At 42.9% G+C, this 13600-nt stretch overlaps 1 protein-coding gene across 1 annotated transcript; it reads left to right on the top strand.

Moving 5' to 3' along the window:
• The first annotated feature begins 2324 nt into the window (after window positions 1–2324).
• LOC139420357 (crystallin J1B-like) lies at window positions 2325–12552 on the top strand. The gene is made up of 10 exons (XM_071170370.1): window positions 2325–2426; window positions 2746–2812; window positions 3441–3620; window positions 3771–3869; window positions 5700–5792; window positions 6065–6221; window positions 7735–7850; window positions 8763–8840; window positions 10111–10250; window positions 12121–12552. The coding sequence occupies exons 1-10, from the start codon at window positions 2424–2426 to the stop codon at window positions 12220–12222; spliced, it is 1035 nt and encodes a 344-aa protein (XP_071026471.1). The 5' UTR covers window positions 2325–2423; the 3' UTR covers window positions 12223–12552.
• Window positions 12553–13600: the final 1048 nt, after the last annotated feature.

Raw genomic sequence — 13600 nt, 5'->3', positions numbered from 1 at the left:
ATCCCTACGGTGAAGCATGGTGGTGGCAGCATCATGCTGTGGGGATGTTTTTCAGCGGCAGGGACTGGGAGACTAGTCAGGATCAAAGGAAAGATGAACGGAGCAAAGTACAGAGAGATCCTTGATGAAAATCTGTGGTGAAGGTTCCCCTTCCAACAGGACAACGACCCTAAGCACACAGCCAAGACAACACAGGAGTGGCTTCGGGACAAGTCTCTGAAGGTCCTTGAGTGGTCCAGCCAGAGCCCGTACTTGAACTCAATCTAATATCTCTGGAGAGACCTGAAAGTAGCTGTGCAACGACGCTCCCCATCCAACCTGTCAGAGCTTGAGAGGATCTGCAGAGAAAAATGGGAGAAACTCCACAAATACAGGTCTGCCAAGCTTGTAGCATCATACCAAAGAAGGCTCTACGCTGTAATCGCTGCCAAAGGTTCTTCAACAAAGTACTAAGTAAAGGGTCTGAATACTTATATACATTTCCGTTTTTTTTTTTAAATGTCGAAAAACCTGTCTTAGTTTTGTCATTATGGGTTATTGTGTGAAGATTGAAGAGGAAAGAAAACGATTTAATCCATTTTAGAATAAGGCTGTAAAGTAACAAAATGTGGAAAAAGTAAATAGGTCTGAATACTTTCCGAAGGCACTGTGTTGAGATAAATATTGAGATTCATCAACATAGATAGGCACATACAGGCAGGCTTCAAATGGATCTAGTCCCCTTGTCTGATAATGTGAATGATGTTTCGAATCGTAATCCTCGTCACAGAGGACATACCCATAGTGTACCATTGTCTCATGAGGGTGTCTGGTCATCTAAACAAGTAGCCCCTCATTTCAATGTATTTAGGTTGGTAGATTTTGAAAACTGTTTGTTGGAGTCTGAGTCTATGTTTAGATTTGGGGCATACAATATGAGATACGAGACACAGTCGATGGAGACCGGCTGAAAAGCACTGTCCGTATTTGTACATATTTGTCCTGAACTTTCTTACTGCTTTTACAACTGTTTTGATTCACGAGAGCAATGGTGAGTAAGATTTCCTGTTTATTTATATTATGGAACATCAACTTGGTTTGATACGGTTATTTTTTAGAACTCATATTTGGATATTGGAAGCCTGACAGGGCAGGGCCAACAGAGCAATGCAGTGGAGGGAGGGAGGGAGGGATAGAGAGAAAGAGATAGTGCCCCTGTCTCTCCCTCTCTCTATGTGTTCAGGCCAGGCTCACTGTCAAGCTATCTCCTCTTCCCTCTCTTGTCCCTCTCTCAGTCCCTGCCGCTATTTCGGAGGCTTGGCACAGGATGGCATAGTGGCATACCCCCACTGGGCAGCCAGATGATCAGTCCTCCTGAGCACCCAGGCCCTGTCACATAGCCCACATTCCCACAATCCACTTCTCTCCCGAGCCCGGCATCATGTTTGTAATATATGGAAACGCTCTCCTCTGCCCTCGCTCACACTGACATTTCATCTGGTGACAATGGATAATATCATTACACCACAGGGCTCCTTTCACTCCACATCCTGAGATGATGTTGCTGGATTGGTCGGGTGGGCAGGTGTTTTTATTTAAGCTACATCCAGAATGTAACATTAGCCTTTTGCAGGAACAAACACTTCTCATGTTGTGCTATGTTAGATTTTTACCTAGGCCTAGTATAATCCTATGGTATAAACATGATTTAAAATGTGTATATACACTGTAGATAAAGTTATTATATGTGTATTATTGTTAGTATATAAATATAATATTACTGAGCTGAGGTTTACTGTCTTGCAGATGAATTGTCAAAACACTGGACAGAGCAGATACGGTCTAAATGGATCTGAGAGCTAGCATTATAGCCCCTAAGTGATAGAAGAGGCACCATAGGTTAGCACAGGGGCAATCATTGTTTTTTTCTCCTGTATTGATCGTCTGAATGATATAACCCTAACACTGTCAGTATGTGGCTGGTCTAAAAGGGCCAGGAGAGACCTGACGAATCAATTGGCTGGGAGACCCAGGAGAGGGTTAGGATGAGGGGGATCAGATCAGACGGCCAGAGGGCATCAGCTGTGTATAACTGATGGACAAAGCAGTGGAGTGGAAAGCATACAAACATGGAAATGGAGGGGGTCACCCACATGAGTGTCCTGGGAGCAAACACTATATTCAAAAAAGGTTACCATGGTTTCACTGAGTAACATATTTTATTAAACCATCTTATCTTAAACCTGAGCGATGCAATAACAGATCAGAATATATGCCCCCCTACCGGTCTCTCTCAGACCTCTGGCCTTTTTCATGAGTCATCGTTGCAGTGTTATAACCGTCTCAGTATATCTGGGCAGTCCTCCAGCGTCAGATGACACAACGTCAGTCAAGTTTTCAAAACAACATCAGTGTGGTGCTGGGGGGACAATAAGAAGAAAACGATGGTAAGGAAAGTGTTAATCTTGTGTGCTAATTGACTCCTATTGTTTTGAATGTATGATGTACAGTACAGAGGGCGGTATGGTCAACTGTCTGTTACATTTCTTAGTTGATTCATATATTTAGTTTTACAGCCATGTTAAATATTGTTATTTTTCTTGCCAATATAGTATCTAGTAATAATGTTTTCAATTTCAATTATTCAAAATTCACATTTTGTCATCCAGTACAATAAAAACAGAGAAAAACTGAAAAGCTGAAGTACATTTCAAGAGAAAGCCATTTTAACCGCTAATTCTGTTCCTGTTGGACTAAATGACACAGATGGCTTCAACTGTGGCAGAGAGAGCCATGGGGGCAATCATTGGAGCAGCTGTGGCAGACGCAGCAGGTAATTTCATGGGACTGATATCTTTTCAATAACTGTAATATCCCAATAAGATACTGCAGCACTGGCTCAAACATAGCTCTGATGTAATGTCTTGGTGTTAATCAGTATGAGACAGCTGCACAGCTGCACATCTGCCACTGATGATATTAAGAGTATAAAAGGGTGTTACCCTACTCTGCCTTCTCAACAAAGTTAAACAACAGTGTTATGAAATCAATAGTGTTCCATTAGAATAAAAGTACATACAATCAATGTCATATGGATTGATTGACATGGCGCTCTTGCTTTGTGCAATATTACAAGCCGTACACGTACAGTATGGCAATTCATGATCTGGACTCGTTCTAGATTTGGAAAGTGTTCAATATCATTCTGTCTAATAACCACAGTACATAACGCATACCGAAGACTGAATATTATGACAGGGAAGCGAGTTGGATCCAAGCTGATGAAACCCCTATTTCTGGTTGTAGATACCTTATACAACATCCACAGGAAATAAGGGTCACAGACTATAACAATGACTCAATACATTAGGTCTATGCCAAAATAAGAGACAAAATACAACTAAGGCTACACTAATATCAGTCCAGTCACTTTCTCTTTTCTATGTACCCCACCCTAACAGCCCAGCCCACGCATTGGATTTACAACCCAGAGCGACTGAAGGAGGTTCTGTCAGATCTGGAACCGTGTCCAGAGTTCCGCCCTCAGTCTGCTAACCCGTTCTACCGCAGAGAGACCGGAGAGCAGACGTGCTACGGAGACCAGGCCTACGTACTGCTAGAGTCACTCAGTCAATGTGGAGGTAGCGTACTGACACCCAATAGGGCGAACATCCAATGGCCCAAGGTCTTGCTAAATAAAGAACATTTAATGTCGAGTTTGTTTTATCGTGTTCACTCCATGAATGACATAATATACTCATATGCTCTATGTTTTTATTGGTAATCACTAGATGTGAACGTGGAGGACTTGACCAAGCGCATCTACAAGTTCTTTGGCCCAGACACTGTGTATGATCTTCCTCTCAATAACCCATACAGGCAAAAGAACGGTAGGCAACCAATCAGCAGTCATTTCCTGTATGTGTACAAACTGTCGCTTTTCTGTGCCCCATCATCTGACCAATGACAAGAGAAACAGTATAAAACAAGTGAATAACTGACTAGGCATCTGGTCCCACAGAGGGGTAGAGTGGTTGTGTGCTTTTGTCAGTTTTCTATACCACAGAGTTTAATTTTCCCCTTTGGTAATTTATGGGGAATCCCCTTTTGAAAAACGATGTTCCGGACAAAAACACTTTCCTATTGAGATATCATGAAGCCAGGGTTTTTCAACTATTCTCAACAGTATAGTTATTGAACATGTAAATCTCAGCAAAAAAAGAAACGTCCCTTTTTCAGGACCACATCTTTCAAAGATAATTCGTAAAAATCCAAATAACTTCACAGATCTTCATTGTAAAGGGTTTAATCACTGTTTCCCATGCTTGTTCAATGAACCTTAATGAACATGTACCTGTTGAACGGTCATTAAGACACTAACAACTTACAGACGGTAGGCAATTATGGTCACAGTTATGAAAACCTAGGACACTAAAGAGGCCTTTCTACTGACTCTGAAAAACACCTAAATAAAGATGGTCATCTGCGTGAACGTGCCTTAGGCATGCTGCAAGGAGGCATGAGGACTGCAGATGTGGCCAGGGTAATAAATTGCAATGTCCGTACTGTGAGACGCCTAAGAATGCGCTACAGGAAGACAGGACGGACAGCTGATCGTCCTCGCAGTGGCAGACCACGTGTAACAACACCCGCACAGGATCGGTACATCAGAACATCACACCTGCGGGACAGGTACAGGATGGCAAAAACAACTTCCCGAATTACACCAGGAACGCACAATCCCTCCATCAGTGCTCAGACTGTCCGCTATAGACTGAGAGAGGCCGGACTGAAGGCTTGCAGGCATGTTGTAAGGCAGGTCCTCACCAGACATCATCGGCAATAACGTCGCCTATGGGCACAAACCCACCGTCGCTGGACGAGACAGGACTGGCAAAAAGTGGTCTTCGCTGATGAGTCGCAGTTCTGTCTCACCAGGGGTGATGGTCGGATTTGCGTTTATCGTCTATGGAATGAGCGTTACACCGAGGCCTGAACTCTGGATTTGGATGTGGAGGGTCCGTCATGGTCTGGGGCGGTGTGTCACAGCATCATCAGACTGAGCTTGTTGTCATTGCAGGCAATCGCAACGCTGTGCGTTACAGGGAAGACATCCTCCTCCCTCATATGGTACCCTTCCTACAGGCTCATCCTGACATGACCCTCCAGCATGACAATGCCACTAGCCATACTGTTTGTTCTGTGCGGGATTTCCTGCAAGACAGGAATGTCAGTGTTCTTCCAGGGCCAGCGAAGAGCCCGGATCTCAATCCCATTGAGCACGTCTGGGACCTGTTGGATCGGAGGGTGAGGGTTAGGGCTATTCCCCCCAGAAATGTCAGAGAACTTGCAGGTGCCTTGGTGGAAGAGTGGGGTAACATCTCACAGCAAGAACAGGCAAATATCGGTGCAGTCCATGAGGAGGGGATGCACAGCAGTACCTAATGCAGCTGGTGGCCACACCAGATACTGACTGTTACTTTTGATTTTGACTCTCCCTTTGTTCAGGGACACATTATTAAATTTCTGTTAGTCACATGTCTGTGGAACTTGTTCAGTTTATGTCTGTTGTTTAATCTTGTTATGTTCATACAAATATTTACACATGTTAAATTTGCTGAAAATAAACGCTGTTGACAGTGAGAGGACGTTTCTTTTTTCGTTGAGTTTATATGTTTTTCAGTCAGCTAAAGCTGTTCACTCTCAATTGAAATGTAAAGGTCCTAAAGCTGTCCTGCCCATTGATGGCCCTTGGAGAAACGCAAGCCTCAAAGCCTTCATGAGGAACGTGGATGCAGGAAACGAAAAGACAGGTACAGTGACATAAAGATCACCAGCTGAAAGGAAGCACGTCTGTCCTGGGTTCATTTATTATGAGTTACATTTAGACACAACCTGTTTGAAAAAAGTACAAGCTGTCAAATCGCTGATTCCTTCTGTCACTGATTCCTCACCTCCCTCTCAAGGCGCATTGGAGGATAGGCTCCAAGTTCCCTCTCCTTAGACCTCCTCCTCCAATGAGCTTTGAGAGGGACGTGAGGAATTGAGGGAATCAAAGATTTTACTTTTTCACTCTCCATTTCAGGATGTGATGTGGACTGTCAGATGGACGGGGTCACCAAGATGGCTCCCGTTGTGGCGATGTTTGCTGGGATGCCGGAGATGTTAGAGAAGGTGGAGACGGCCATACGTGTAACCCAGAACAACGATATGTGTGTGGCCATGACACTGGCTGCAGCAAGGTACTGTAGGCCTTTAGAGCAGATAATGGCTCTTAATGCATAAAGGCCTCATAAATTGTGTAATTTATCTCATTACTCACGTCCATTAACATGCTTCATAACACAATCCATGCTTAATGGGCTCCCAAGTGGCGCAGTGGTCTAAGGCACAGCATCTCAATGCTAGAGGCGTCAATACAGACACCCTGGTTCGAATACAGGTTGTATCACAACAGGCTGTGATTGGGGTTCGCATAGGGTGGTGCACAATTGGTTTGGCTGGTGTAGGCCGTCATTGTAAGTAATAATTTGTTCTTAACTGACTTGCCTAGCTAAATAAAGGTAAAACACTGACTACAGTTGTGGTAGGTACAATATCTAAACTGAACAAAAAATATAAATGCAACATGTAAAGGTCCCATGTTTCATGAGCTGAAATACAATATCCCCCAAAAATTCCATATTTATTTCCAAGCTTATTTCTCTAAAATGTTGAACACCAATTCATTTACATTCCTGTTAGTGAGCATTTCTCATTTGCCAAGATAATCCATGTAGTATATCAAAGAAGGTGATTCAACAACATGATCATTACACAGGTGCACCTTGTGCTAGGAAAATAAAAGGCCACTCTAAAATGTGCAGTTTTGTCACACAACGCAACGCCACAAATGTCTCCGATTTTGAAGGAGAGTGCAATTGGCATGCTGACTGCAGGAATTTCCACCAGAGCTGTTGCCAGATAATTTATTGTTAATTTCGCTACCATAAGCCGCTTCCAACATCGTACGTCTAACTCACAACCACAGACCACGTGTATGGCGTCATGTGGACGAGTGGTTTGCTGATGTCAACATTGTGAACAGAACGCTGCATTGGTGGCGGTGGGGTTATGGTATGGAAAGGCGTAAGCTATGGATAACATTTTGTCAATGTCAATTTGAAAACACAGATATACTGTGACGAGATCCTGAGGCCCATTGTCATGCCATTCATCTGCCATCACCTCATTTTCTCCATGATAATGCACGGCCCCATGTCGCAAGGATCTGTACACAGTTCCTGGAAGCTGAAAATGTCCCAGTTCTTCCATGGCCTGCATACTCACCAGACATGTCACCCATTGAGCACGTTTGGGATGCTCTGGATCGATGTGTAAGACAGCATGTTCCAGTTCCTGCCAATATCCAGCAACTTCGCACAGCCATTGAAGGGTAGTGGGACAACATTCCACAGGCCACAATCAACAGCCTGATCAACTCTATGCGAAGGAGATTTGTTGCGCTGCATGAGGCAAATAGTGGTCACACCAGATACTGACTGGTTTTCTGATCCACCTCCCTACCTTCTTTTTTAAGGTATCTGTGACAAACAGATGCATGTCGGTATTCCCTGTCATGTGAATTCCATAGATTAGGGCCTAATTAATTTATTTCAATTGACTGACTTCCTTATATGAACTGTAACTCAGTAAAATCTTTGAAATTGTTGCATGTTGAGTTTATAATTTTGCTCAGAATGCATTTCTTGTCAGGTTCCTGGAGCATTTCATCCTGAATGGTTCTGACCCCAATGCTCTGGACTCAGTGTTGGCCCAGCTCAACGACCCAAACAGAAACAACCCTCAGGACCTGGACAGGGCTGTTATTGGTACGACTCTAATGCCACTCCCGCTTATAAACATTCACAATCTTTCTGCTCATATATTATTAGGGCTTCATCCCAAATGGCACCCTATTCCATATTTTCTGCCCTCTTTTGGATCAGGACCCATAGAGCTCTGGTCAAAAGTAGTGCACTATTTAGGGAATATGGTGCCATTTGATGTGCAGCCTAGCTAGAATGTTAAGTAAAGGCCTCCCAGGTGGCGCAGTGGTCTAAGGCACTGCATTGCAGTGCTAGCTGTGCCACCAGAGACTCTGGGTTTGAGCCCAGGCTCTGTCGCAGCCGGCCGCGACTGGGAGGTCCATGGGGCGACTTCCGGGTTAGGGAGGGATTGTCCGGTAGGGATATCCTTGTCCCATTGCGCACTAGCGACTCCTGTGGCGGGCCGGGTGCAGTGCGCGCTGAACAGGTCGGTAGGTGTACGCTTCCGGGTTGGATGCGCGCTGTGTTAAGAAGCAGTGCGGCTTGGTTGGGTTGTGTATCGGGGGACACATTGCTGTCGACCTTTGTCTCTCCCGAGCCCATACGGGAGTTGTAGCGATGAGACAAGACAGTAACTACTAACAATTGGATACCACGAAATTGGGGCGAAAAAGGGGGTAAAATAAATAAATAAATAGAATGTTAAGTAATGATGTTGATCTCAACTGATTTATTTTACTAATCTCCCATGAGCGTTAGATTATACATATTAAATATTAATACAATGTTGGGAACAGCCAAATCTCAGCCAGTCAAAACCTAAAACCTAACACAAGACTGTAAAATGGAAATGGACATAGAATCTTGAGTGGCAGGTTAATGAAGAAAATGTAATTTCCCCCCAAAGTATGGTAATAAAAAATGCATATGGGAAGTGTTAAATGTTGCATTTCACTCTGCCTTTCACCATTGCAGCACAAATCTGTCAGGTGAAGGACAACTTATCCAAGCATTCCCCAGAGCTGATACCTGCTGTGTTCACTAACACATGAGGTAGGTCCCACACACACACACACACACACACACACTAGGTAGGTGGCGTTGCCAGCACGGCTGTGGCAGCAGCAGGGTCCAGTCTGTCGACTTGGCACTGTAACCACACCATCCCAGTCAGCACATCCGTTAGCTAGTTAGTTAGTTAGATAGCCCTGGTCTAAGAAAGTGCTTTCCTTCTCTCTAGTCTTTGATCCCGTCATTAATGACCTCGTGCTTAAATTTCCCTCCCGTCTGAGGTGGGAGACGGGAGCTCCTGCATCTTTGAACCTAAAACACATGTTAGGATGTGTGTAACTCATATTAGGATGTGTGTAACATGTTAGGATGTGTGTAACTCATATTAGGATGTGTGTAACTCATGTTAGGATGTGTGTAACTCATATTATGATGTGTGTAACTCATGTTAGGATGTGTGTAACTCATGTTAGGATGTGTGCAACTCATGTTAGGATGTATGTAACTCATGTTAGGATGTGTGTAACTCATATTAGGATGTGTGTAACATGTTAGGATGTGTGTAACTCATATTAGGATGTGTGTAACATGTTAGGATGTGTGTAACTCATATTAGGATGTGTGTAACTCATGTTAGGATGTGTGTAACTCATGTTAGGATGTGTGCAACTCATGTTAGGATGTGTGCAACTCATGTTAGGATGTATGTAACTCATGTTAGGATGTGTGTAACTCATGTCAGGATGTGTGTGTAACTCATGTTAGGATGTGTATGTAACTCATGTTAGGATGTGTGTAACTCATGTTAGGATGTGTGTAACTCATGTTAGGATGTGTATGTAACTCATGTTAGGATGTGTATGTAACTCATGTTAGGATGTGTGTAACTCATATTAGGATGTGTGTGTAACTCATGTTAGGATGTGTATGTAACTCATGTTAGGATGTGTGTAACTCATGTTAGGATGTGTGTGTAACTCATGTTAGGATGTTGTGTGTAACTCATGTTAGGATGTGTATGTAACTCATGTTAGGATGTGTATGTAACTCATGTTAGGATGTGTGTGTAACTCATGTTAGGATGTGTGTGTAACTCATGTTAGGAAGTGTGCAACTCATGTTAGGATGTGTGTAACTCATGTTGGTGTATTCCTCCCTTCACCTCTCAGTTCAAAAGGATTTATTGACATGGAAAATGTAACCACATACACTGCCCAATAAAACTTAAGAAATATATTGAATGATTGATGACATAAGTAAATAGTATGAAGACCTCTTGGTCCTTATCTGTGTCTGCGGTTCCTATCCCCAGCCTTGCCAGGTGCATTCCAGGGAGCACTGCACGGGGTCCTGACAATGAGCCAGCTGGAGGAGGCAGTCAGGGGAACCATGCGCCGCGGGGGATGCACCGCCAGTAGGGCCTCATTCATAGGGGCCTGTTTTGGAGCACAGGTAGGGTTGGAGCAAAACCCTACATTTACATTTTGGTCATTTAGCAGGCGTTCTTATCCAGAGCAACTTACAGTCAGTTATACTGTCTGGCCCATGCAAATAGTATCAAAATATGGAACTTTTATTCATCAGAAGTAGCTAGCTAGTATTTCAAGTAGCTAGTATTTACATACAGTGAGGGAAAAAAGTATTTGATCCCCTGCTGATTTTGTACGTTTGCCCACTGACAAAGAAATGATCCGTCTGTAATTTTAATGGTAGATTTATTTGAACAGTGAGAGACAGAATAACAACAACAAAATCTAGAAAAACGCATGTCAAAAATGTTATAAATTGATTTGCATTTTAATGAGAGAAGTAAGTATTTGACCCCTCTGCAAAACATGACTTAGTACTTGGTGGCAAAACCCTTGTTGGCAATCACAGAGGTCAGACGTTTCTTGTAGTTGGCCACCAGGTTTGCACACATCTCAGGAGGGATTTTGTCCCTCTCCTCTTTGCAGATCTTCTCCAAGTCATTAAGGTTTTGAGGCTGACGTTTGGCAACTCAAACCTTCAGCTCCCTCCACAGATTTTCTATGGGATTAAGGTCTGGAGACTGGCTAGGCCACTCCAGGACCTTAATGTGCTTCTTCTTGAGCCACTCCTTTGTTGCCTTGGCCGTGTGTTTGGGGTCATTGTCATGCTGGAATACCCATCCACGACCCATTTTCAATGCCCTGGCTGAGGGAAGGAGGTTCTCACCAAAGATTTGACGGTACATGGCCCTGTCCATCGTCCCTTTGATGCGTTGAAGTTGTCCTGTCCATTTAGCAGAAAAACACCCCCAAAGCATAATGTTTTCACCTCCATGTTTGACGGTGGGGATGGTGGCAGCATTCCTCCTCCTCCAAACACGGCGGGTTGAGTTGATGCGAAAGAGCTCCATTTTGGTCTCATCTGACCAAAACTCTTTCACCCAGTTGTCCTGGGAGGGGGACCTTGGGGGTGCTGCAGGATTTCAGTCCTTCTCGGCGTAGTGTGTTACCAATTGTTTTCTTGGTGACTATGGTCCCAGCTGCCTTGAGATCATTGACAAGATCCTCCCGTGTAATTCTGGGCTGATTCCTCACCGTTCTCATGATCATTGCAACTCTATGAGGTGAGATCTTGCATGGAGCCCCAGGCCGAGGGAGATTGACAGTTCTTTTGTGTTTCTTCCATTTACGAATAATCGCACCAACTGTAGTCACCTTCTCACCAAGCTGCTTGGCGATGGTCTTGTAGCCCATTCCAGCCTTGTGTAGGTCTACAATCTTGTCCCTGACATCCTTGGAGAGCTCTTTGGTCTTGGCCATGGTGGAGAGTTTGGAATCTGATTGATTGATTGCTTTAAGAGTGTGCTCCTAATCTCAGTTTGTTACCTGTATAAAAGACACCTGGTAGCCAGATTGAGAGGGGGTCAAATACCTTGTTGTTGTTATTCTGTCTCTCACTGTTCAAATAAACCTACCATTAAAATTATAGACGGATCATTTCTTTGTCAGTGGGCAAACGTACAAAATCAGCAGGGGATCAAATACTTTTTTCCCTCACTGTAGTTGTCACATGGTCATTTGATTGTAAGACATTCCACACAGCGGGATATTCAAACCTAATCATTCAAGTTATTTGTTCTATAAGTCAACCTTCATCCAATTTATAAATGTTGACTATAAGGTGTAGCCTATATAACGAGCAAGCAATAAAAACAACTTTTCTGTATCCCGTGTCCATAGTTTCAGCCTGGGTAATGAGTTTGACCTCGGATGGATTGCTTTGTGTCTGCTCTGAAGGCTTAGCATTTGATATACTGTAGCCTTTATCTGTTCCTCCTCCCTTGTCTTTCCAGACAGGTCTTCAGGGAATCCCAGAGTCTTGGAAGAACAGGACCCTCAAATATCCTGTGCTGCTGGGACTGGCTAAGAAAGTTGTAGGCTCACAGCAAGCCTAGACTTGGCAGTTATGCAAATGTATTTACTAAATGAATGTATTGCTAAAGCTGATTAACATAACCAGTCCAACATATTATTTGGGAATATGAATTATGTATTGATGATGTTTTTTTTTTGTTTTTTTTTTACAACTGCTTTGTAAGCCCATTTTATAACACAGTTGTACTTTGACAAAACAGTTTATGAAAGTTACATTCTAAAGTAACATTTGACGGATGTAACTTGAACCTTGTTGCTCTGTCAAAGCTGCAGTATGTTGCAAAATGATGAGTATATGGAATATGGAATATTCTTGTCATGTATACGTTAGGATTAAAAGAGGATGGATACTTGTGAACCATTTTTGAGGTAACTGAGTACATAAAATGAATTAACATAGCATCTAAACTAAATGAGGAAGATTACAAATAGCATTTGTGTGTTGTGGTGCTTGCATGTATAGGAAATTATTAACTTATCACATATTGCAGTTGTTTACTTCACCTTAGCTACAGCTCTGAAATGCTGTCTCTATGGTTTTGGGTGGTTTTTCAGTTGAAATAACCTCTGCTCCGGTTAGAGAAACCGAGGGCTTGCAATAATTTAAAGAACAGAAATGTATTTTGCAAAAGAGGAAATGAATTTCAGCAAGTTTCAATACTCTCTATCTCTTTCTCTCTCTGGCATGGGTTCTGTTGAAGTGAAATAACAGAAACACAAAGATTTACCGTGCTGAAACAACTGAAGGGACTGCAACTTATCCCTCCCTCAAAGGAGTTAGTCTGTTTTCTTAAAATTGCTGACTTCCATATTACCATGTTCTCAATGGCTCCTCTGATGATTTTGAATGTACTCTCTGCATAAAATGAAGCCAATATCTTAATATCTTTGACATGGAGTGTGGTTATGAAAACAGGAATATAAGATGTAATGCAGTGTAAAATCTTTCATGGGTTTGCATGGCTCTGGCTATAAGATGTGGTGAAAGTTGACTACTAGATGTTATAACTGAGAGCAGTGTGACTGAATTACATTATATGCACTTGTAAAATCAGAGATAGTGACTTTGCTAACATCGACTATTACTTATTTATATGGCTGGCATAATTTAAATATGTATACGTCGGATAACCATAGGAGACTCAATAACTATGTGTACTGACAAAGTAGTGACAGCACATTATATTTTAAGGCTACTTCATCATTACATTTTCCTCTTGTATTGTTTTGTATGTTAAATATTTCACTAGGTGTTATGGTAAACTCACTGCTAGTCATCAGTGAACTGAGGCAACACAACACAGCCCTTCCAACAGGAGGAACATCGGTGTATCAATGTGTGTCTGTCTATGAGTAATGAGGGGAAGTCATTTGATCCCTCTCACCCACTTCCTCTTA

This window comes from Oncorhynchus clarkii, chromosome 11, assembly GCF_045791955.1.
Source record: "Oncorhynchus clarkii lewisi isolate Uvic-CL-2024 chromosome 11, UVic_Ocla_1.0, whole genome shotgun sequence".
NCBI classification, from domain to species: domain Eukaryota; kingdom Metazoa; phylum Chordata; class Actinopteri; order Salmoniformes; family Salmonidae; genus Oncorhynchus; species Oncorhynchus clarkii.
This window is presented reverse-complemented; position numbering and strand designations above follow the sequence as displayed.